The sequence below is a fragment of the Dermacentor albipictus genome, chromosome 9 (genome assembly GCF_038994185.2).
Source record: "Dermacentor albipictus isolate Rhodes 1998 colony chromosome 9, USDA_Dalb.pri_finalv2, whole genome shotgun sequence".
In the NCBI taxonomy this organism is placed as follows: domain Eukaryota; kingdom Metazoa; phylum Arthropoda; class Arachnida; order Ixodida; family Ixodidae; genus Dermacentor; species Dermacentor albipictus.
Window position 1 is genome coordinate 67004198 of NC_091829.1, and position 26260 is coordinate 67030457.

At 46.1% G+C, this 26260-nt stretch overlaps 1 protein-coding gene across 1 annotated transcript in view; it reads left to right on the top strand.

The window, feature by feature from the left end:
* Positions 1–26260, top strand: part of LOC139050096 (putative ferric-chelate reductase 1 homolog) — a 44317-nt gene that overhangs the window by 17425 nt on the left and 632 nt on the right. The window contains exons 5-15 of the mRNA XM_070526306.1: positions 269–521; positions 1950–2150; positions 4728–4826; positions 9749–9911; positions 14115–14225; positions 16399–16514; positions 20376–20462; positions 22276–22332; positions 24064–24163; positions 24340–24498; positions 25189–25403. Of these exons, the coding sequence (XP_070382407.1) occupies positions 269–521; positions 1950–2150; positions 4728–4826; positions 9749–9911; positions 14115–14225; positions 16399–16514; positions 20376–20462; positions 22276–22332; positions 24064–24163; positions 24340–24498; positions 25189–25403 (1561 nt within the window). The remainder of the gene's footprint in view (positions 1–268; positions 522–1949; positions 2151–4727; positions 4827–9748; positions 9912–14114; positions 14226–16398; positions 16515–20375; positions 20463–22275; positions 22333–24063; positions 24164–24339; positions 24499–25188; positions 25404–26260) is intronic.

Genomic DNA, 26260 nt, shown 5'->3' on the forward strand with positions numbered 1-26260 from the left:
ATGACCCGCCGTGGTTGCTCAGTGGCTGTGGTGTTGTGCTGCTCAGCACGAGGTCGCGGGATCGAACTCCGGCCATGGCGGCCGCATTTCGATGAGGGCGAAATGCGAAAACACCCGCGTACTTAGATTTAGGTGCACGTGAAAGATCCCCAGGTGGTCAAAATTTCCGGAGTCCTCCACTACGGCGTGCCTCATGATCAGAAAGTGGTTTTGGCACGTAAAGCCCCATAATTTAATTTGTCTACTCCCACAACTCTCCACCTTTCAGGGCGCTGGTTATGAGAGACCGCGTGGAGACCCCGCACTACGTTGTCTCCGATCCCGTCGTTTTGGGAGAGAAAGCACCGCGAATGCCGCAGTCGGCCGGGCGTCTTCGCGACGTGGAGGGCCAGCAAAACGAGGAGCAGCCCAGAACGACCGACTCCCCGATAATCACGGTCGCCGAAAGCAACGACGAGGCCAAGGGGGTCGAGGCGCTGGCGAAAGGCGACGAGAACCACGAAGGGAAGGAGAAGGCAAAAGTGAGCTGTGCAGGGATAATTACTGTCCCTAATCCCACTGCGAAGCATCATTCCCTGTAGTTGCACACCTTCTCGCAATTTTCCTTCATTTTTTTTTCGCCGTCGTCGTCCGAATAATCGTCTGCGCCGCGGCCACTTACGTCATGAAAAAGTGATTCGTTGATACCAGACGACACGTGGAGCTTAGTGTTGTACGCTGCACTTGAGGTGTCGTCTGGGTGTCTACAGTTGCCGATGAGATATGCAAAGGGGTTTCTCACACGAGCTCACGCTCCACAAGAAAAAAATGAAAGAACGAAAGAAAAGGACTTACGTGGCTGATTGAACCAGATGCCCGGGATCAAGAGTGAGAGCCTTTACCTTTTAGGCTACATGCGCTTGCATGATAACAGATGATAACAATATTAACGCACTCCTTCCCTTGTACGAGCTAGTGCTTCGAAGCGTCGGTGCGTCTCTCAGGTCGCATAGCGACAATTTGCTTCTTCGTGTGCCTGAGCGTGGCAATTCTTTCTCGTAGCTATGTCTTCGAGATGTTATACACCAGATCTGCCACCTAACTTTTGTGAACATTTAAAAAAACATGCCAGTGCCACGTAGCTGTGGAGAACCAAAGTAATGCTGTTTGCCGCCACTTGGAGCAAGTCTGGCTAATGTTTTGCATTTCGCTTACTTACATAAGTTGTTATCATTAGTTATAATCAACTGCCCGAATAATATATTTAGAGCAACAGTGACAATGGGAAATTTCAGACCATCCTGAAAAATTACCAATACACCTAGCTTTATGGTTGCTCAATACGTGCTGCGTAAAAGCTTTTTTTCCAGGCCTGAGAGAAAACCAGTGCACCGCGACTAGCCGTGCTACGACACTCGCATAATTGGGCACGTGTTGCGTGGGACACGTGGTATATCAGACGGCGTGTCTAGCTTAGTTCAAAAGGATATACAGTTGGGCGAGTAGGTACGGTAACATGATCTTGTCTTGTAGCGCGAAGTGAACATGGACACAGTGTTGTGACGGGGATGACACGGGGGATATCGGTTTTTGCAATCACCCATATATATGTTCCTCGTTTTAATAAAAATTTAGTTGAGAGTTAGCGCTCGTCCTGTCTGCTCCTTTCTGTGTCCGTGTTCACTTAGCGCTACAAGCCAAGGTCATGTTAGCTTAGTTCGTTGCGCTCTATTCGAGATGGCGTTGGGGCGTCTGCAACTGTCGATGAGATGCAGAGGAAGTTATGACACAAACTTTATCTCACACAGACATACACACACTCTCTCTCTCTCTCGCACAACCCTTGCCCTTTGGCGTCGATCGTAATCTCGAGCAAACTTCATTTAGATGCATTTATGCAAAGGAGCCACCCGGAAAAATCCAACGTTCTTGCTGCGGCATTCTTTTTTTTTTTGCTTCCTTTATTTCAGGATGGCATGGGTGAAATGCAGAAGGCCTGCGGTGTGACCAAAGGATGTTTCGGCTTTCCCGACGGATGCATCGAGAAGGGAAGCTGCCAAATGTTGGTCTCATACGTTGCCGAGGAAGAGGGCTACCGCTTCGAGCTTACCGGCCCTGCCGACGCCGAGCGGATGTGGATAGCCGCGGGGATCTCCGAGACCGCCAAAATGGTGGGCGCTCTTCCTTCTTCTTCTGTAACCACGCACACATAAGAATCCTTGTAGTTTTATGGCGATCACAGCAGCTAACATATGTATACACTAGAGGCGGTGAAGCTGTATGAGAAAGTTGTCACCTCCCCCGCCGCCCCCCGTTCTGTGATTAGCTCCCCAAAACTCACACAAACATTCACAGCAAACGCTTGACTTTATGTCCGTTGCAAGTCTTTTTATTTAGCTTAGGCTTTTCAACAGCTTCACTCTATCATGAGTTCTATACCTCTGTACTTCCCTTTATTGGCATTGCGCGCGATCGCTGGAGGCGCTGCGGACGGGGCTCCCATGACGTCATCAGGGCCACTTGTCTTTGTCCTTTGCTACATAGGTGCATTTTCGTTTGTTGGCTGCTGCTATTACTGTGTGCTCGCGTAGTATGGCATTCTCTCATAACTGTCTACGTCGTTTTTGGGTTTAAGTTCACGAGTCCAAGAAATGTTTCATGTAATGTGCGCTTGCCATAAAATAGTGGCCGTCGCCGTCAGGTCACGTGACTCCCTCACATAATATCACGCCGAGCGAACTCGAGTCTGCACAATTTCGGCGAGCAAACACGATTTTAAGGCTCGATTGCAGAAAGGCGTGTCGACTAAGCCGCAGCGTAGTCGATCGCAAATTTTGGACTTCGCTCATAATTCCACATCGTTTGGTTCTACCTAAATGGGGGGATCGTTGACATCAACTTTTCAATTTCACTAACAAACGGTTACTCTTGGAATAGTCGTTATGCTATACATCGTATTATGTATCGAAATTCTCAGGCATGTTTTCCAGAGTTGGTTTGCACTGCCTTCCCGAATGGGAAGCTTAGGATCAATTTTAATTTGAAAATTTGGTGTTATTAATTTCGGCTAGCATGATGAAACCAATGCTGTTTAATGCACCTTTAGAACATAAAAAACCAGTCGCCAAGCATCACTTTGTCTTTGTAAAAATGAGAATATTGTCACGGGGATGACACGGGGTGATATCAATCAGTTGAGGGAAAGCAAAACAAACAAACAAACAAACAAACAAACAAACAAACAAACAAACAAACAAACAAATAAACAAACAAACAAACAAATGTAAGGAAGTGTTTTTTAAGGCATCCGACTGCGTATAACATTTTATTGCGCTTGCGTGCGTCTTTTTTCATGTCTACATCTGCGTTGCACTTAATTCATGAAGCATTAGCAAGCTCAACTTTATCACTTTATTGACTTATAATTTGGAAATACACATGACTCGCCTACAGAAGAAAGGCTATGCAAATCGAACGCACATGTTGTAATCTGTGTGAATGGAAGCGTTAGTGAGTGAAAGTGAACCTACGCGCGTAGCTTTTCCTTTTTCCAGCTATTTTTTTGGTACTCCCGCGGTTCGTGGTCTACCCACTTTTCTACCATCAAACCTCCAAACTCCTTTCACTTATGTCTATGGCGGACATGTTTGCTTTGGCCCTGCTGTTCCTGAACGCCGGGGTTACGAGGAGGCCAGCGGAACCTGAACCGACAGCCGGGTCGATATTGTTACATGGAAGCACAGCAGTTAAACAATTTGCACGGTGTATATATACAAAGGATAGCAAGCACTGGCCAACATGGAAACCAGCCAACATCAAAACAGGGCACGTCGTCGTCCTCAGAAAAGCCAGTGACCGCTTATGTGTATATAGTTTATATATAGCTGTGTATATATAGCTCATAACAATATATTCACATTCTAATAAACTATAACATTCCATAGCATTACCGCAGCAAGCACATACTTCTTTTTCCTTGGTGTACCTCGCTTTATATCCACGTGTCCTAGGACATCCTGTACTCATTTCGAATAGTAGAGAGCTTCCCTGTGAGTTCTCCTAAGCCACGAGCGAGCGAGCTCGGCGCTCCAGCGTGCTTACGTCACACACCGTGCTTACGTCACACCCTGTGCTTACGTCACACGCTAGAGGGCGTGTGATGCGAGCCCCGAGAGCCACTCTCCATCGGCCATTGCAGCACGTGATGGTTTGCGCTTCCTATCACTGAAACTGTCTAGACCTGAAAGTCCATTCGCGTACGGAATTTCATGCCGGCTGAAAGTGTGAGCCGCGGAACTCGGCCCGATGTATTTTATTATTTTTTCTGTTTTATTGCCCATTCCCTGCAACAATATATATTTCCTTGCGCGGAGCAGGTTTGTGTTAAAATAACGAATACAGATACAAATAAATGATAGAAACAGGCGACGCCGTGTTCCTCCAGGAGTGTTCCGAATTCGTCGCAGGCATTTGCGAGAAGGAGGAGAAGTGACCGGGGTTGTTGGAGAAGTATGGGAGAGGCCTTTGCGCTGCAGTGGGCGTAACCAGGCTGATGATGATGATGATGCTGCTGCTGCTGATGATGATGATGATTTGCGAGAAGTGTGCTTTCCGGATGTGCTCGGTTGCCGTCGCTCGTGAAACGCGAGCGGTCGCTGCAAGTGATGGCGTTCTAATGGAAGCAGTACTTTGACGCACTCTATCCTCGGTTTACTCTTTTTTTTCTCCTTCTTTTTTCTGTGTGCCAGGAACTGACGAGCGTGGTGGAATGCATCCGTTCGGGAGAGAAAATTTTCATTCGCGAGTCTTGGAACCAAGAAGGAACGAAGAATGTGATCGTGGAGACGGTACGTGCGTTATGCTATGTCATCACTCAGGTATCGTTCTCATTATGTGCACTTTGGCATTTCTATTCATGTGGTACGTTTAGCCTAAAAGAATAGTAATACGGCCGAGATAAATGAATGAATGAATGAATGAATGAATGAATGAATGAATGAATGAATGAATGAATGAATGAATGAATGAATGAATGAATGAATGAATGCTTTGGTTATTTTTCTTTATGCAAGAATGTTGTTCGTAGCAAGAAGTAAATAAAAATAATTTTATCTACCTAATGCTATTTTAAGGCCTAAAACAATGTTAAACGTAAAATTCACATCAGTTGGAGTAACATTTGTCAGCTAACAGTTGCTAACTGCGCCACCAGCTACAATATTAAAAGAACTATTTGTCAATGCGCCAGGCGCTGAAGTTAAGTACCTAGCAAAGTATGTATTTCAGACGTATTTTGATCACACAAGCAGTTCACAAGGTATTCGAACATACCAGGTGTTTTTTTTTAGGGTGTAAATTTCTTAATATCGCCAGTGTCAGATGGCATAATTTTACTACTTCTGTTGGATTGTTCAATCAGGCGGTCAATTTACGGGAAATCAAAATGCATAATTGACTAATTGACAAAAGTTTGAAAATTATCGTTAACTAGGCTTTAACGAATACTTTAACGGCAAATATTGCAATTTCAAGTTGTAGCCGGTTAGTTCACAAGGAAATAAGAACGAATTTTCCGCCTGACACCGGTTTCGATATATTCATTTCCAAGGTGCGCGACAAAATACATGGACGCCCCATTTATATTTTGCACGTCAATTCAAAAACGTTTTTTTTTTGTTCAGAAAAGTTAAGTCGAACAACAGTGCACTTTTACCGCAAGTTTGAAGGCGCATGTCTCGAAACCCGTGCCATCCTGAGACATTAATTTAGACTCATACGCACTCAAAATTCATCGGCTACAATTCGGTGATTGCTTAAATTCGCCCCCCCCTCCCCCCCCCTAAAAATATATATATATAGTGTTTTCTGTGAATTTTTCTATTTTATGTATGAGATGTATTTATGAAAAATTATAGGCCCAATAGCTTACTCCCAGTATTATATAAAGTATTTACCAAAATAATCTCAAATAGAATGAGGACAACACTGGGAACGAGGGAACAGGCTGGCTTCAGGAAGGGATACCCTACAATGAATCACATCCATGTCATTAGTCAGGTTATCGAGAAATCCGCAGAGGTTCTACAGCTACCTTAATTCTACACAAGAAAAGCAGGAAGATACCTATAAAGAAAGGAGTCAGACAGTCAGCACAATCTCTCCAATGCTATTCACTGCGTGCATGGAAGAAGTATTCAGGATATTAAACTGGGAAGGCTTAGGAGTAAGAATCGACGGCGAATATCTCAGCAACCTTCGGTCTGCCGACGACATTGTTCTATTCAGCAACAGTGCAGGTGAGTTACAGCAAATGATTGAGGACCTTAACATAGAAAGTGTAAGAGTGGGGTTGAAGATTAATATGCTGATGACAAAGATAAGGATAAACAGCCGGGCAAAGGAACAACAGTTTAGGATCGCCAGTCAGCCTCTAGAGTCTGCGAAGGAGTACGGTTACCTAGGTCAACTAATCACAGGGAACCCTGACCATGAGAAGAAAATTCATAGAAGAATAAAAATGAGTTGGATCGCATACGGCAGACATTGTCAACTCCTGACTGGAAGCTTACCATTATCATTGATAAGGAAGGTGTACAATCAGTGCATTTTACCGGTGCTGACATATGGGGCAGAGACTTGGAGACTAACAAAGAAGCTTGAGAACAAGTTAAGGACCGCGAAAACAGCGATGGAACGAAGATTGCTAGGCATAACGCTAAGAGACAGAAATATAGCGGTTTGGATCAGAGAGCAAAATGGTATGGACAATATTCTAATTAACACCAAGGAAAAGAAAATGGAGCAGGGCAGGTCATGCAATGCGCCGGTTAGATAACCGTTGGACCGTTAAGGTTACGGAATGGATACCAAGAGAAGAGAAACGCAGTCGAGGACCACAGAAGACTAGGTGGAGCGATGAAATTAGGAAATTCCGGGCAGCTAGTTGGAATCGGTTGGCACAGGACAGGGGTAATTGGAGATCGCAGGGAGGGGCTTTCGTCCTGCACTGGACATAAAACGGACGGATGATGATGATTTAGACTGGAAGCAATGTCCCCGTCTTCGAGTAACCCACCTCAAAGGATAGAATTATGTTATCTGTAACAAGCGATCTAAAAGCAACTTGCCGAATCTAAAAAAATAAAAACGTATAACGTCCTATAAAATCTTACTTTGAAACTGCATCTATCTAACGGGAGAGTTCTTAACGGTTAATATTTGAAAACATAAAGTCGGCGACGAAACTTTTCTTTTTCTTTGTGCATTTAATAATGGCCAGTGTTATTGTTCGATTTTGCCTCAGTATAGGAGGGGAAGATCCAGAAGTAGCGAGAACTGTTGGTTCTTTTTTTTTTTCAAGCTCGCGTATTTCCTCGAACATTCCAAAAACATTATCCATCGCTGAAAACTTTTTGGCAACTCTTCCAAACTGATGTTCCCCAGTACTTTGACCGCTTTCTTCTTTATCTCCTCTGAACCTTGGAAACGCTTTCCGTTAAAGTCACCTTTCCCATTCGGAAATAAGGCAGAAGGTACTAAGCACAAATAATCGGGAGGACAAAGCAGCGTTGTCACGTGGTCTTTTGTCAGGAAGATTGACACGTTTTCAGTGTTTCAATTAATTTAATTCCATTGTTTTACGTACCGCAACCACTGTATGATAACGATGTATTGGTAGTAGCAGTGGACACCGGTTTAATTTCGACCACATGGTACCATTGGGTCACATGCACCCTATGCACGGCACATTTTTTTCTCTTTTTGTGTGCATTTCTCCTCCCGATGGCAAGGCAGCATTCGAGGTCGGGAATCGAACCCTTGATCCCGTTCTAAGCGGCGCAATGCCACAGCCACTCGGCTGGTTAATTAATTAATTATGGGGTTTTACGTGCCAAAACCACTCTCTGATTATGAGGCACGCCGTAGTGGGGGACTCCGGAAATTTTGACCACCTGGGGTTCTTTAACGTGCACCTAAATCTAAATACACGGGTGTTTTCGCGTTTCGCCCCCATCGAAATGCGGCCGCCGTGGCCGGCATTCGATCCCGCGACCTCGTGCTCAGCAGCCCAACACCATAGCCACTGAGCAACCGCGGCGGGTTGCTCGGCTGGTGGGTGACGTTCAGTGTTTTGTGAGTGACAGGCGTCGCTGTGCACAAAATCGAGTTCCAAAGATTGGGTCGTTTTCTTATGTTTCTTTTTTTCTTCAATTTGGTTTCGCGCTACAGCACGCAGGTTTTTTTTATGCGAAGCATATTACGAGAGCTCAACCCAGCTCCTCAGGCGCGGCGGCGTCGCCATGAAATCACGTGACACCGTGACGTCACGACAGAGGAGAAGTGGCTTTGGCTCAACTCTTGCAAGACGGGCTGGGTGGGAATCGAACCAGGGTCTCCGGAGTGTGGGACGGAGACGCTACCACTGAGCCACGAGTACGATGCTTCAAAGCGGTACAAAAGCGCCTCTAGTGAATGCGGTGTTGCCTTAGAAACGAGCTGTTTCTAAGGCGTGCGTCTCTTGCTCAGGCGCACATTTCGTTGCCGCGCCGAACGCTGCTTTGCTCGACGCTCACCGCGTCCAATGCGGGGCGCGTAGTCGCTGCCCTGTAGCCCATTGTCTTACACCCCTTGGCGGGTCGACGGGAACGCTGTCGCGTTCCACTCTTGAAGGCGAAGAAGTATAGCCAAGCAACCAAATATAGCCAAGCAACAGCAGTTCACCAGGCTAAACGGTGGTTCAACAACTAAAATAAAGGCTAGTATGCTTCGCATCCTGGGCTTAACCTTACCTAAGCCACAGCCATTTTTTTTTTGCGCACTTCAATTTAAATATGCTGGTCATGACTGTTGACCTTGCTATACGAATTTAACAAGAGCGAGCTCTTTCACGTAAAAAGAAATTATTGTGAAAAGTTTTCCCTAAACCCTAAACTTTTCGCGCATGCGTCGTCACTAGAAGGGCGCCATCGCGAAACCGTCGTGAACAACGACAAATGCTGGGATGGGTCCAATACCGACAAGTGTCGCGTGGCACGCCTCGATGTCAACTCCGCTTCCTTCTTAAACGTGCACCAAGGAGAAAAGATAATTTGAGCTGTCTTTGTAAAGTTACCCTTCTGCAATGCTATAAAAGCCACTGTTACTGCGAAAAAAGGAAAGCTTTACAAGCCAAAACAGACAAAAAACAACTAAACAAAAAAAGACGAAAGGCGATTGGCGACACCAACGGGAAGTTCCCGCACCAGTTCACCATGACGTCATACATATTGAAGGCATCTGCTCCCGCCTAGTTGCTGTCTTGTTATCGCTAATGATGGACTACGACGCATTCTAAGAGAGTCAAAGACTCAACTTATCAGGTTTCAGTAACTTTTATTGCTACTGCAACGACTCAAATATGCAAGACCCCTTTTGAAATTCGTGACCTCACAGCGACTTGCCGGTGCTTGGGTTTTGGGGCGAAAAAAAAAATAAGTTGGACTTTGACCATCAATTTCTCTTTTGAGTGATTAACCTATTTCCGCGAAATATAACCAAAATTGATTTGTAAAGGAATACTTTGCCAATAAGTCTACACGGATTCATGGCTTCCCTTTAACGTACGTCTCCTTTAAGGGTCGTGTCGCTACACAGCGCAGTCGTTATGAGTTTAATAGCATTTGCAGTAGTCTTGAGACTATTGGGAACAGTGTTTGCTCATTACGCGCCTTCGGTATCAGCTGCCAGAAATGTACTCGCTTTTACTTCGTTTTTGTTTTTTTCACTGCAGCCAACTGCAGGCATAACTTTCGGCAGTCACGCCATCACCGACGGCGTGCTTAGGTGCAGCTGGAAGAGGAACGCTAAGACCACCGTCCAAGGGAAGACCTTCGACCTGGCCAAGAACAAGTACTTTGTCCTCCTCGCAAAGGGAGACCTTAAAGACACGGATGGTACGGCGAAACCTTCGTTTTTTTTTTCTTTTTTTTCATTCGCTTGCAATGCTAATCCGCTCACACTTTTCCCTCGCCTAACCAGTCTGTGACACTTCGGCATCACGGCTCCGTTTTTCTCTCCGGGAAAGAGGAAAAGCTATTTCGCGCAGGAAGCGCAAATTTTGGGCCGAATACTTTTATTCCGACTAGCCGTCTTTTAAGACTTCACCCAGTTTGCGGCATATATATCCCTCCTCTATATCTAAATTTGCAAGCGCAAGTTGAAATCAGCGCAATACAAGGGTAATTGGAGATCGCTGGGAGAAGCCTTCGTTTTGCAGTGGACTTTAAAGATAGGATGACGATGATGATGATCTGGCTTCTTTCGCATACACAGTGGCCAAGGTAGTCAACTAGATTTGGCCCCAGGTTAGCACTTGCTACTGTCTTACCGGGCAGACAGCATGGATATATGCTTGAATAAACAACTTGCTGCTGGCCAGAATTGTACATGTTACAGTAAAGAAAGAAACTCATTACATTTAGTTCAATGAGAAATGCAACTGATTACAGTTACCAATAACTGTCCCAGGAAAGTAATTCAGGAATTACTCAGTAGTGATCGATTAATTCTACAGTAGTTTCCTCCGAAATTTTATGAAAATTGCGTAGATGCAGTAAGAAGTGTGAGCTGCACTGGCCCCCTCACTGTGTATTCAGCAGCTCTTAATTCATCGCTTATCTGCTTTAAAATCGATAACAGCTTTACCTGCATCGATAACTGCTTTAAAAAATTTTGTTGGTCATCGCGTCCCTCGTCTTCGTTGTGGAGACAGCATCAGCATCACCGAAACCTTCTCGCGGAGGGAAAAGTGAGGGGGATCAGCCAGTTCATTTGACAGTGCAGACTGCAACTTAGGGTGGTGGTGTCTTAACGCATGTGGATCTCGCGCACAAGATTGAGGTTTACTCTGAATCTGGGTCCTCTCTAATCTATCGCGCTTCATTGTTGCTGGGACTTTAAAAAAAAAAAATTCGTCCGCATGTGATTTCCTGGCGTCAACGTGGCCTTCGCTATCGTGACATACCACCACATGTTGACTTCATTGGTCAACCCCTGGCAGAGCCTAAAGATGAGCAAACGAATACTCAGTCCCCGGTTTGGCCTGTCTGAACATTGGCATCTGCGAAGCTGCTGGCGTGGCACGATCTTGGGCGTTCTATTGTGCTTTTCACGAAGTTCAGGATCTCAAGGCTGCTTCCCTTGTTGCGGCTTGTGTCGTGGATAAAGTAACTGGTTACATGCAACTGGTAACTGAAAAAAAAGTCATTGAACTATACTGAGCGTTGCCGAGTGAATAAGGTAAACGGTAAATTAGAAAATACAAAAACAATCTGATTGATTAGAAGTAACTATTTACACATAAATCATTACAAGTGTAATCAGACAGGCTGCTGTCTGGCCTATATAAACAACTTGCGTCCCAGTGCATAGCGCCACTGGTTACCTGCTCAAACAGACAACTATGACGCGGCGTATGCGATACCGGTACGCGCCCATTCTTGTTCATTACCACAGAAATGGACCTGTCAAGGTGCGGAACAAGGGGTGGGAAGTCTTAAGTGTGGACGGTACAGCAAATGTGTCATCTTTGTTTTAGCATTCTATGGCATGAACTACGTTAATCTTCAAATGTTCGTACTGAATTGCGATCCCCTTTGGTTGAGCAATCATTTTTTCACACCGAACGTGGTGGCGTCGTGCATTTGGCGTTGCATTGCGAAGCCCGGGGCGCGGGATCATATCCCGGCCGCGGCGACCGCATTATTTCGATGTAGGGCGAAATGCAAAGACGCCCGTGTATACCGCCCATTGGGTGCCTGTTGAAATTGAAGATCCCGATGAGGTGAAAACAAACTGGAGTTCCTCACTACGGCTTGCCTCTCATTCATTCATTCATTCATTCATTCATTCATTCATTCATTCATTCATTCATTCATTCATTCATTCATTCATTTTTCTTAAAGACCCCGCTGAGCGATAAGGTGGGTTATAGAAATATGTAAAATTAAATCGTGGTTTTGGCACGTAAAAAGTGCAGAATTTTTTTTTGCTACCTATTATCTCCAAGCAATTTCGTGAGGTTCGCTTTTCCTTCTTCGTCTTTCATTGCTGCCTGCGGAGCGTCAAAGTACTGCTTTGCGAATCCTGCCTCCACCAAGGTCATTGCTAGAAATACAAAAGGAATCTTGGCGGTAGCTTCGGCTCTCTTTTCGGCCACCTTTCATTTCCTTTTATTACTACTTCCTACATTTCAATTTCAACCATACCTAATTTCCCCGATGCTTTTCTTGGCTTCATTTCATCTCCCGCTCCACGTTCGGTCTTTCATCTTTCGCTGCGCTCGTTCGCTCGGTTACGCCGCCAGCGCTGCCGACGCCGACGCTCGCCGCAAGAACGGCCGCCTAACGGCTGAGCTCTAAAATCGAGCCCATCGGTTTCCCTTCTTCACTCATTCATTCACAGCGAGGGTCTCGAATATGGCAGCCTTGATGTCATTAGGTAGCCATAGAGTTTCTCACTATAACACCTAGAGGGTAATCTGGCGCCACCGTTTATGGGAGTTCCTTAAGGGGGCACCGTGCCGTCATGGGAATGACGGTATGTGTGACTGCGAGGCTCGTGTTGGCTGGTGTTGTAAGAGGCTTCGTCTAAAACGTGGATATGGCTACGCAAATAACGCGTTCTCAAAGTAAAATCTTCATAAAATGTTTCCATTCACGCATATTACATCTTTACTCACCCACGATGCATGACCAAGCGAAGAAAAGCAAGAACAGACGACCAACTGTTTCAAAGCGAGCGCGAACCTTGTCGTCTGTCCTCCAACTTTAGCGGCCCGCTGATACTTTTTACGTAACATGTAGTCGTACACACAATAACAAGTTCTCAAAATTAAACAAAACATGTTTTCGTGTAATATTAAAGCTAAAACAGCTTTTCACGTGCTGTGTTAGTAGAGAATGAATCAGTATGACAGACGGAACGGTACTTGCCAAGCGCGTCTTCAAGGTGTCCTGTCTCTAAGAGAACGATGCCGATCCGAATCCACAATATACCGGCATTGCCATGCATACCACAGTGCAGCAGCGCCAGATTTACCTCTAAGTAATGTAGTGAGAAACTCTATGTTAGGTAGCATGCGCGGTTTTTCTTTTTTTTAGCCACGTGCCTGGACCCCTAAATTCACGTGTTACACGACGCCATCAGGCAAAAATGATGTTCCACATCCACCCACCATGGTTCTGAGTGACGCCTGCTAACACTCCCAGCGCTAGGTCTAGTAAAACATAAATGCCCAAGTTAGCTGACGCATTGATAGCCGTCGCCGTAGCGCAATACGTAGGGCAACGCACGCGCAATGTGGAGGTTGTGGGCTCGGCTCCCGCCGGCGGCAAGTTATTTTCTCGTCCACTTTCATTTCGCTTTTCTTCAGTATTTCCTATATTTCCACTTCAACCACAACTAATGTCCCGAACGCTTACCTTGGCGTCATTGCTTGTCGGCTTGATATGGTCACGACTAACAAAAATCAAGCCTCTCGGTTTCCCTTATTCTCTCGCTGATATATATATATATATATATATATATATATATATATATATATATATATATATATATATATATATATATATATATATATATATATATATATATATATATATATATATATATATATATATATATATATATATATATATATACTAGAAAGAAGGGGTACCGAAGGCTCGATTTTTGCTCACACACACCATAATACTGACAATCGCACCAACGCCTCCCACCATCTCCCATGGATAGATGCGCCGCATCGGAGGTGTTGAAGGTGACAAGACATGTAATCGTACTCACTTGTGCGGTAATTCATGCACTGCGAGAATAGTTACAGTGTTTGGAATGCTCACCTTCCACGTGGTGGAGTTATCCAGGAGTCAGGGAACGCGATGAGATGTTTGTTTGTTGGTGTATTCCTTTTTTGTTTTTGCATGTGTGTATGCTTGTATGCTTGCTTGTTTGTTTGCTGCTCGTGGTTGGTATCATGCGTGAAGCCACGGTCTCAAGCATGATAATCTGATCACTTGAAAAAACAAAACAAGACAAACGCATATGTCGTCTTATCGACAGCACGTCTTGTTGGCGTTCCTTTTTTCTGTCTTACGCAGCTAAAGCTTACCACCACAAGCATCGCATAGCGTCGACGGAAACCTTGTCGTTTGGAGAAAAACGTCTGGCCAAGAGTGGTTCCGACAGGAACCCACTAATCTTAGTGCACGGTGAGTGTTTGCCACTTCTGCAAGGAATGGTTTATTTGCTGCTCGATATTTGTAACACCTAAAACCTCGATCGCCGTGGAAGCAAATTTTACCCGACTTATAGTGGCGAGGTGGCTGATTCCTTACATCAACAGGGACAAACAAACAGGCATGAAATACGCTGCTCTGCTTGAGTGTAGATGTTGTTACGCGCGTAAAACTATTTAAAAGATGAATTTACGAATGTAGAACGTTCGCGGAGGCAAAAGAGAGTCCGCCAGGCTGTGTCCACTTTTCGTCGTCTTTGGCGCCGTAACAATCGTTACGTAACACCGTAATAATAGTTAACATTTGTCCTACGGTTACATATTGCCACTCTCACTGAGAATTGGTGATCAAGAGTACAACCCCCGTATTCATGAGTGTGCCTTAACTTGAAGCCGATGCTTGTCTTGGTAAAGACAACACCTGACGTGAAGGTCCTGAGAGAAATGAGATGGATATCTTGGGCATGGTCAAGTGACGACGTCAAGCACGGGCTTTATGTTGAGGGGTATTTCTGAATACGGGGGTAAGAACCCAAATGCAAATGCTTTCTATAGATGGTCAGTTACTCTCTGGCTACATGTGAACTTAAAGCTTTGCAGCCACATGAAAACAGGAAGAAGTAGAGAAACACACGTAGAAACAGCGCTAAGAACTGCAATTTTATTTAAAGATTTATACAATAACGATGGGGCTTTCGTATCACTCATTACAAACCCGCGCAGACACATTCAAGTTTTTAGACACGCCGAAGCGCTACTGACGCAGCTATCTTTTGTTGCTGATTTTCGAAGCTTATCATCACGAACCAGACAAGTCCGGCGTTCACTCTCATGCATGTTGTTATTCTCTATAGAGACCACCCATCTTTATGGCCTGCGAACATTTAAATTCATAGAAATTTAATTTACGAACGTACAAATCGTGAACAGATGCACGTAAACTTTCCACCGAGTAGTATTGTACATTTTATGACCAAGACTGCTCGCGGTTATCGAGTAGACTTCTAATGTGGGTGTGTGCGTGTTCTAGGCTATTATAAAGAAACGTATAGGGCGTAGTGCGCAGGAGGGCTTGTTCCACGTGTTATCTGATAATAGTTAAGGCTCAGATTGATAATAGATAATAGATAATGGCGGATAATAGTTGCTCGACAGATCGCTATGTACAGGTGGCCAATCGAAATATTCACTAGGTATCTTTATTCAATTGTTCGGCGTAAATCGCACGCTAAGATTGCGAAACTGCAGCCGAGAAATAGCGATACCATGTCTGCTTATCAGATGTTCTAAGACTAGAGCTAGTATTCAGACATCCGTTACCGAAATTTGCTAAAAAAATGCCTGTTCACTAAAGCATAACATTATTTCGTAGCACACTTTAAGGGCCTACTATCTTGGGTAATAACAGTAAAATTTTTTGCTAGAATGCTTGATTTCATTGCCTGCTCACTTCAATTTCGCAATTGGAGTATGTGCCGAATGAGGCTTAGTAAAGATTTTAATTTGATAGTCTAATTAGCTACTTCGACACTGCGCTTTTTCTTGCAGGTACTTTCTGTATCTTCCAGCGGTTCCTCTGAACAGACTTAACAGTGATATGTGTCCCAGGAAATGTTTGAAGTTTGCATTCAACCAAAAACGAAAAGCGAGCGCGGGGTACATACTTGCAGGGTTTATCCAGAAATGATTATACACGCTGTGTGAGCATTCCGCCATCTAATATGTGCTCTGCCGCAGCGACTTCGTTTGGTACAATAGCCTGTTAGCAAGCAGTCTTAAGGACATGGCAGAAAGTTGTTTGCTAAATGACGGAGAGCTAAAAATTCAATCTTGTGGACGAATATCAGCGAAAACAGGGAAAACGGTAATCGTTAGCTCTCTCTCCTAAATCCACAATATGAAACACGCTGTTACCATGCGGCACATGCGATGTGTGTAATGGGTGTGCGCAAGCTTCCGTGGTGTGTCTAAACCGAGATGTGCCGCTTTCAAAGTGGACGTGTCATATTCCTTGCATATTCCACAAACGATCCTCATCAACGAATCCTCTGCTCTCATGCATAGCTGCACAAAAAATGTTTTTTTTTTTTTCACGTTATACGCCCGTACCCGCGTCCATAAGTATAGCAGTGCGGCTTCTTCGACAGGAAACATGATGATTCTGGCTTGGCTCTACCTCGTGAGTCTCGCTATTATGATCGCTCGTCACTTCAAGTCATCCTGGGAGGGCTCAATGATCATGGGCGACAAAGTCTGGTTCATCGTAAGTACACCTTCACTGACAGCATTGCTTTGGAGCAGGAATCGCTTTTAAGGCTCACATTCATTCTGAATGTAGTTTTTCTTTGCCCAAGCACTTGGTGTACATGCCCCCTCGTAAAAATTCTGAAGGCTATTCGGCTACCACGAAAGCCTACTCGTGCACTGGTACGTTGAGGTAAACAAATGATGTTACCGGGCTTCTAGAAGGCCATAGTTTCTAGTTACGACTTTCATCTCGTGGCCCATTGAGTGTAAGAGCTATTGCAGTGCAATACTGAGGCTGAGTCGAAATAGTTCGCACAAACTTAACCGCTCCCAGAAGTTCACTCAAGTTGAAATTTATTTGAAATGATGGCAGCGTTGTCTGTCAAGATGGATTCATGAAGTTCCCTAACTCGACTGAATAGTTCGACTGGCGCATCCCTGTGGCCAGCGCCAGCGTGGTTCCGCTGCCTAGATGCCTTCGTGCTCATTCCCAACAAGCGTCGTGGCAGACACACCAAGCTTCGGTACTCTAGGCTAGCCAAGCTATCGAAACCTGGGAGCTGCGTTTCGTGACACCTAACTTCGCGTGCGCATGGCCGAAGCGCTTTGGACTTTGATTATACGACGGCAGAGGGATCAACTAATGCGGACGGAGGGTGCACCAGTCCGTAGGTGACGTTCATCGCTTCCGTTGAACTGACAGAGATCCTGGGTGCATGGCCTCATCCAGCACCACCTCTGAGAGATGTGTTCATTCTAAGGACTTTGCTCAAATGAATGGACGTGAACAGACGTTTATAGGCATCTTGTGCTCGCTACTGCATGTGCACGGGAACTCTGTCTTCGTTTGCCTTTTTCTCCTTTCAATTCCGTCCCTTGTCCCCTATACCCCTTGCAGGGTAGCCATCCGGACATCCATGGGGTTAACCTAGCTATACCCTTACCATTTCTAGTTATATTTCTCTGTTCCTGTCTCTGGTTCACTGGATTGCCCAATCAACCTGTCGTAGGGTCAGAGATTTAAAACTAAAAAAAGGAATACTAGAAAATGCGTTTTGTGATCTCCTTTTTCAATAGTGTATAAGATACTTCTATGCATGTAATCGAAATGATGATGATGATGATGACGACGATGATGATGATGATGATGATTAATTGGCATCCCCCTTAAAACGGGGCGATGACAAAGAGTCACCTAGCCTTCTTGAGTTAAAAGGTATGCTGTACATGATTTTCATTCTAGGAGTTTTATATACATCTCCTTAATTTCTTTTTCTCTCCCTCAAAACTTCTACAACTGCCTTGTACCGCTGCCTATGCCTGTAACGGATCCGGTCATATCTATCTCTTCCCTGCTATTTTTTTTTCACCAACACTCTAAACGGCTCTTGTTTATCTCGAGTGCTGATCGGTTGATGTTTCCGTCCACTTCAAATCCAGGTGCCTCTGGAAGGTGTACGTTAACCTACAGGTCCACTGCATGAATACATTTGCATTCCATTAGGATGAGTGGCCTACGGAATATTGCTGCAGCACACACATATGCGTCATGTTGTTGGGAATATTTGCTCAGGTTTGTTTTTGTCCTTAGACAACCAGCTCGAGCCTCAAATAGCAAGGCACTTCCCTTTGCGTTATCTTACAGATTTTCCCTTCTAATTTCATTCTCGCTATTCTTGTAAATCTCCATGGTGTTTTTTTTTGTTTCCATTATTTGTATCCAATTCACTGTCACTGTTTCTCGTCCTTTCTTTTTGATTACTGCTGGTTGTCTATTTACCCTGTCTATAACACTGTCTTTTCTCCAAGCCACTGGGCTGGACGCACGGCTTTAGAGATCTAACAACTCTGTGAATTTGTATGTACACATCTCTTCCTTATAGCATCATCATTCATCAGCCCTTTCCGTCCCCGTCCCTTTTCCCCAGCGTAGAGTAGCAGGCCAGAGCAAGTTATAGCTCAGGCCGACCTCTCTACCATTCTGTAAATAAATTTCCCTCTCTTTTTCTGTCTCTTACGCCGTATTTGGTTGCCAACTTTCTTGATCTCTCTATCCATTCCGTGTCCACGCTTTTTAGGTACCGATACCTATGCACTTTAGCCACGCAATTTATTTTAATCCATGTTCCTGAGTCTTCTTCATATTTAATTTTGCTCTGCGCTTACCTGATGTTAAAGAGGCCCGACCGGTATCACCCTGCACTGCCTTATCTGGGGTTTTACCGTGGGCCTATCAAGCCAATCGGCCTACCGATCTTTTTTTAAATTGCAACCTCGACAAGATGTCCGATTTTAAGCACTTCAGCTCAACCTTGTTATAGAGAGATAGCAACGGATGAGCGCGTGATATCCATGGTACATTATAACTACGGCGTCGACTCATTTCGCACAAATCAGTTAATCGTGACCTGTACGGACATGCTGTGCTGAAATTTGGAAAAAAAACTCGTAGTTGGGCACACTTGAACGTAAAGCTTGAATCAGTCGTCTTAACCAAATTTGTAACTATCGCGCGAAAGGCTGCAGTGAGGCGTAAATTATGAAACTACAAAAGAAAGTCATCGACGTAGCAGTAGCACTAAGCAAAGCATGCAATCCTTCCGAGTTTCTGAGGGAAGAACACATTGCAATATGAAAAAAAAATGGTTCTCGTCCAGCGAACAGTGCAACAGTCTATGAGACAAATTTTTCCCTTTCATGAAATTTCGCCAACCTCGTGGATTTCTGCAAAACATTTGTCGTGTTCGGTGCCCCTGAGCTAAGAGTCGCCGAATAACTCAGCCTTATTCGGCAACAAGCTAGCCTCCAACTTAGCTAAGATGGCTAAGTAGGAGACCTACTTGGCCATCGGGCTAAGCTGGCTAAGCTGGCTAAGCTGGCTAAGCTGGCTAAGCTGGCTAAGCTAGCTAAGCTAGGCCCAGGAAAGTGTTAGTCTTTGTCTCGATAACAGGGTGAGGAGGAAATACAGACGAGATTTGACATAACAAAAAAAAAATATGAGCCGATACCGAAGGCAATGACAGCGTCTCAAGGCGCCCAGGATCACGAAGAAATGCGAGGAACCGATGCGTGATACATGCGCTGGACGTAGGCTTCAAAGAGCAACTTTGGCACGAGATAATCAAGCGCGCAATTGTGAACCAGTGGTTAGGGCATTGGGCTGGTGTGCGAAAGGCAGGAGGTTCAATCCAATCAGACGTCTTGAAAAATTTTTTTTTCGCAGCATTAGAGGCATACTTCATTCACTTAGGAAACATTTTACAGAAAACTCGAGGTGTGTTGTGCGTCGTACGCGAGTACGTCGCAATGTCCACGAGATGAGAAATGTAATTACTCTAGTTGATGTAACCCACTGTTATTTGTTTTTCATTTCTGAAAGTGTTATTTGCCACCGGTCTGCCAATGTGTAAAGGGGGCCAGGAACCACTCAAGCTGCCAATAAGCAGCTTTTACCTTGGCCCCCTCCATTTGCTTGTAAATTGGCCCAAATAAAATGAAATGAAATGAGATGGCAAGTTTGTAAGAGGTACGAGGCATAGAAACGTTACTTTGAGAAATGAGAGTGATATGTACGCACGGGCAGGCTGGCGAGACATTACAGTCTAGGTATGCTACTTCGTGAGTTTGTGGCGCTAAGTTCTGATCTAGTGTTTGTTCAACTGTGAAATCGTTTTGTGTTCTTATAAACTTGCCTGGGTTTTCTCGGTAGCTTCGTCTTACTCGCTGGTACATAATCTTTCCTTTCATCAGAATATATCCACCATGCGGATTTCCGCAGAACTGATTTGCCGTAATAATTGTATGTAATGTGTAATCCACCTGTGGCGATGTCGACCTTTGATTCCGCTGCTTTCTGCTCCTTTTCTCTCGATTACAGCTCCACCGATGCTTGAATGGGACTGCTGTAATCAGTGTGCTGATAAGCGTCAGCGTCATATTCTACACATCAGGAGGATGGATCTATGTAAGTGAGCTCTCGTGTAAACCAGGTTCCAAAGATTTGCAACTTTAGCGCTGAGATTTCAGTTTACAGAGCAGCCTCGAGATGGTGGGTGGGCACAATGGTTGATGAAGAGCTGAACAGGAGGCACAGGGCCCGTGTTCAAAGAGAATTTCGTAATCAGGAGTAGCTCTTGGGAACAGACACAGGCGTAGAGCGATAAGGAGCATGTCGAAGTTCGCTAGCGAAGACTGCCTTCGATAAAAGTTGTGAAAGTAGTGACAAGCACCATGTGAAGGTTTGCGGGTTTGGTGTAAGGCTTTTTCTCACAGAGTACTGGTTTTGTATGCAAAAAAAGAACCCTCAAGACCACTGTAGTTAGCGGCAAATATTTGTAATTCAGAACGTTCAGTGATCTGTTGTCCTGTTGAATTGCAGAATTTTTGGTGGTCAGAGCCTTTGGCAGTTTTTTAGAGCGCAGCTCTTAAGCACCCGTTCCTGCGTTGAGCGTCGGTGTGCCTTGACGTCGGCGTCCCTAGGCGTAAGCGAGCGGAGGATGAAATAGCGAAGGCGGAGCGCAGTGGTTGGCGAAAAGCGAGGAGAGCACGAGGAGGAAAGTGGAGGAGGAGGGTGTGGTGAAAGCGTGAGAGGAAAAGCGTAATGCCGCTCTGCGGCGACGATGTCTACGAGATGGCGCCACCGTAGCGCACGTCTTCTGTTCAACGATGGCATGTGGCGAGCGCCTCCACCGATAATATATATAAGGAAACAAAGCGCTGCATTAGCGGAGGCATTAGCGCGCCGCCCCTTGCGATCTCCTGATTAGCGAGGAAGTCGCGCTACGCTTTGCTCCCTTTGCAACGTGCCGCAGGAGACAGATTGTCCGCACCAGCCAATACATCTCGAAATGAAAACACGTATAGAGCTGCACTCGAATTTCGCATTAGGGAGCACTGTAATCGTCGGTGAATTTTTTTTTTTCAGTAAAGAAACACAGTTTCTTTCTTCGAGACAGGTTGAAGTTTGGAACTAACTCTATCAGCAGCAGACCCGTTGGGGATGGTGGCGAACCATTCCAGAACTTTCAAAATCAGCCCCACATCACGGGTCAGAGTTGTGCCCGAGCATTCGAGTTTCTCGATGGTGTTGGTTAAAGTGAAATGAGCGAACAAGCACGCTGAATTCCTTCGAAGTCTATCACGTCGTGTCGCAGTTTGTGTTCTTCTGATAGCGATGCTCTCGTCTGCTGCAAAGCTGCTAACAAGAACGTGTGCACCGTCAAAGTGTTTGTGGTAATAATGGGCTGTCTTAAGCCTAATTCCCGAGTGGGTTATAACATTGAAACAATACGAGCCTATAGCAAAGCGCAGGGAAAAAGACATTTTTAGGCTGTGAATATCGCATATAGGCACGAACGAAATAGGCACTTATAGGCACAATAAAAATGCCACCAAAGTGTTTTTATAGGCCCATAGCTCGGGCTTATGTGTTAAAGAGGCCCAATAAAGAAGTAGGAAGAGACAGCAATCTTTCCTAAAGTTCTGGTGTCTTCTTGTCCGGAAACGCTCTACCAAAAGTGGTAGACGGTTTCCGTATACCAAATGAAATATTTGTGAACTTGATGCAAATATATGTACGCAGTACAAGAGTACAGGAGATCATGCGCACCCGTTATGCACATTCTCCTTTTGGTCCAAAATTAGCGCGTTTTTGACACTTAATGCGCGCCTTTTGTTAACTGTGCGACACTCAATGTTTATCTGCATTCGCAGTACAGAGAAAAGACGGGAGTCACCGGAAAAACAATAAATTTTGTTTCATATTCTCTGTCATTCAGAGCGGGAACCTCCACCCGATTCTGGGAATAACAGCGGTGGTCCTGGGTTGTTTTCAGGTATGCAAATGACGCATTCTTGTACGGAGTTCTTCTATTTGACGCGGCCCTGAACCAAAGTTATCAGCCTTTTTCTATAACCCACCAATATTTCATTTATGAATAAAAAAAAAATGCACGTGAGCGAGCAGACTTCACTTTTACGAACTTACTACTAATTCGGCTTGTTTTTACCGCACTGCTAATGGGTTTTAGCTACGCGGATGCCCCTGGACTTCGTAGCCAAGGAAAAAAATGGCTGTGGCTCAGCTAAGGTTAAGCCCAGGATTCGAAGCATACTAGCCTTTATTTTAACGCGACAGCGTTAAGGAGCTCGTGTCGCAGAAAAGCCGGTGTCGTCGGCGTCGGCTCAGACGCGTGCGGCGCTTGCTCAGGCGCACATTTCGTTGTCGCGCCGAACGCTGCGTTGCTCGACGCTCACCGCGTCCGATGCGGGGCGCGTAGTCGCTGCGCCGTAGCAAAGCCACCTAGAAACAGTCTCTGCAGCACGCCGCAACCTTCGCTTCTCATTCCAACGAGCAGCTCCGTCTCCAGGAGGCATCTCACCTCGTGAGTGTCTAGCAGAGTCAAGCGCAGCTGCTTATATACCGCCGCGACGGCGCGAGTTGGAGCCCCATTTCTCCTCTGTCGTGACGTCACGGTGTCACGTGGTATTGAAGGCGACACCGCCGCGCCTGAGGAGCTGGGTTGAGCTCTCGTAATATGCTTCGCATAAAAGAAAGACCGAACGTTCAAGTTACTTCCCGAGCAATCGGAGGAGCCACGCGATCGCAATTCGGTCGGATCTCGGTCGCACTTTTATGCAGGCGTTCAGAGCTCGAAGGAATTAAAGCACGTCCGTGCATTCCGAGGCAGAGCACATCGCTCTCAATGAACAAGGCGAGTGTGTTTCGAACGTTCGAGTTCCACTGACCAAATGTAAAATGCTCCGCATCGACTTGGCCGAATGTCTTATAAACAATACATTGCTCGCCAAACGCTTCGAGGGGTTTTCGATGTTTGTAGCACAGGGGTAAACTCGGTGAGAAACGAAGGATGAAGCGAATTAAGGATGAAACGCAACATAAACAGGAGGAGCGAGAAAGGTTAGGGCGGGTTTAGGCACATTTTCAGGCATTCAGTTGCTTTTTGCCGCTCCTTCTTGTACAACAACCGCGTAAAAACTCACTTATTTGTCTGAATGAGTGATTGAATGAGTAAAGGAAAAGCAAAAAAAAAAAAAAGATAGCGGTTGTCCTGCCCGAACAGCTATATTGCGCGAGTTTAACGGTAGCATCTTTAGAGGTTATACTGGCACTGCAATCGTTCAGTAACCATTACTAGTGAAGGATTTTGTTACAAGCCGCGGTGGCTTTTGTGGTGTGTTACTCAGCACGAGCTTGCAGGCGCGATAACTTGCTGGGCCTGGCAGCGTTGCGATGAGGACGGAGTGCAAAAAAATAAGCGCATCGGGCTTTTTGATTCTTGTCCAGGTAGTGTTAAATTAACCCGTAGCTCTCCATTGTCGATGCCCCTCGTAGCCCGTCTCTTTATTTACACCTTAAATTTATAATTTGTACAGCATTTCTTCATAATTCCGAATGACTTCGTTTATTAAGCAGATTACGACTTTCTTTATTGCCCTTTGCGGTTTGGTAGCATTCATGCGATGGCTCTTCGACGCTTGTTCGGACGATGCAAGTGTTAAGAAATTTTGTCCAGAAATGTGACAACAAACTTATCTCCTTCCAGCCAATCATGGCAAGCTTTCGCTGCCACGCCGAAGAACAAAACCGGTACATCTTCAACTGGATGCACTGGGCAAACGGCAACACGGCGCACATATTCGCAGGTATTCGTTGCGTGTTTTTTTTTTCATTTGTGCATGTCTTGCGACTGCATCGCACAGCCTCCTTACTTGTTGTTAAGAGCGTGTGGTATAATATTGATCCCAACCCAGAGTCTGATGTAACATTTCGCGTGCAAAATGTTGTATCCTTGCTTTCATTTTTTCACACCGGTTCCTAGTGACCAACATCGTCTTCGCCACGGGCTTGAAGAAAGCGAACCTGGGCGGCTCGAAGTGGTTCCTCCCCGTCCTGGCGCTGCACGTCACTTTCTACGTCGTCGTCCAATTGGCGCTGCAGATCCACAAGTCGATGACGCTGTCGGCATCCACGTCAAGCCGTAAGTGGTTGCAACTCGCCACGCGATCTGCTTAACTAGAGATAGACTCGATAGACTCGAGATAGGCTCAAGATAGGCTTGTTGTCAGCTCATTTTATTGAACTTGCAAAAGCTCGCCATGAAAGGGGCACCACACAAGCAAGATGGAGAAGCGCCACGAATGTGGCCCTATAGCTACTTCTGTGCGACCCCAACCACCTCGGAGGCTCAGTTGCCACGGCGTCTTGCGGCTAAATTCGAGGTCGCGGATTCGAATCCGGACGCGGTAGCAGCTACCTGAAACAGTGGGGAAGTGATGCATAAATGTTCCGGATCCAGGTGGTAAAAATACCCGGCGTCCACCATTGCTAGCGTCTTTAATAATCGCCTGTGCAGTTTCGGGAAGTCAAACTTCGCAACTGTCTTCGTGATTAGCCAGTTTGTTCCTTGGCCGCTGTAACGGCGCTGAAGAACTACAGCCCCTTTGCTGCGGACGCTTCACATGATGCGAATACAGTTTCGATGAGAGAAAAAAATTACAGTATTTTACGAGTTAACAGAACGGCTGGGACCATTCTCCAGAAGCCTTCGCTAAGGATCTTTGCGCCATCAAAAATTCACCGGCGCCTATTTTTTGAACGCGGCATCCCGTAGCGTGAGAATCTGCCCGCGAAAATGGCTGCCGCGTGCGGTTCCTCTCTTCTGCACCAGCTTCACTGGCCATGGGGAACGACGGGCCCATGAAGCCCGAAAATGCGGCTCCGCCGCCCGTTGACGCGCCGCTGTCGCCGGCGGGGGCGGCGCCCAACCCACCCGCGGCTCCTGCGGCCCCTCCCGAGCCCGCCCCGGCCAAACCGGAAGCCCAGGCGCAGCTCAGTGCGGCGTCGTTAGGACTACCGGCGCCCGGGACGCCAGCCGGAGGCCAGGTACGCTATTACACGGGCGTATCACACCATGCACAGTCCCAGTGGCTTAGCGCCTACGGAGCGGCGCTGCTGAGCACGAGGGTTCGTCACACTGCAGCAGTGGGCCGCATTTCGGTGGGGACGAAAGAAAAAAATGATAAGAGCCCCTTTCTTAAAGAAAGAAAGATGGTTGAACGCGAGGCTTTCCCCCAATGCAAACTGAATCAAAGTCCAAAGCCAACGACCCCGCAATCAGTGGCGTAGCTAGGTCTTCTGCATGGCACCCGTGGCCCATAGGTCTTCTGTCACCCCCCTGCACGGGTGTAGCCGGCGGAAAGAGGGGTGTCTTCAGACGTATATGACACCCCCCCCCCCCCCTCACTGGCCCCTTGCACCCGGGGCCCACGGCCCCCGGCCCCCCCTGTTGCTACGCCACTGCCCGCAATGAACCCAAGAAATGCTGAGCGACCCGAGGCTATGCATGTGTGTTTTGATTGCTTGTTTAGGACTGTATTTTTTGAACATTGAGGTTGAATGCACATTTCGTTAAGTTGCATAGCCTTCATTTCAGATCATGTAGCCATTGATTGCATGGACACACTCACACCTTCATGGTTCGCGCAGCCGCGCGAGCCCTGGCTTGAATACGATCTGCGATGAGGACAGAGCAGGCGTATATGCGTATATGGCCGATAGTGTCGTGTGCGCCGTAGCACCCATGCGCTTGCGCGGCACCCGCGTTCATGAAGTGAAGCGTCACCGCAACTTTTTGGCAAAGCATTCACGTTCAGCTATATAGGACCGGCATGCGCACGACGCTAGTACAGGCAGCAGAACGTAAAAAGCTGTCCACGCTGCGCTACAGAGCTGATTCGTAG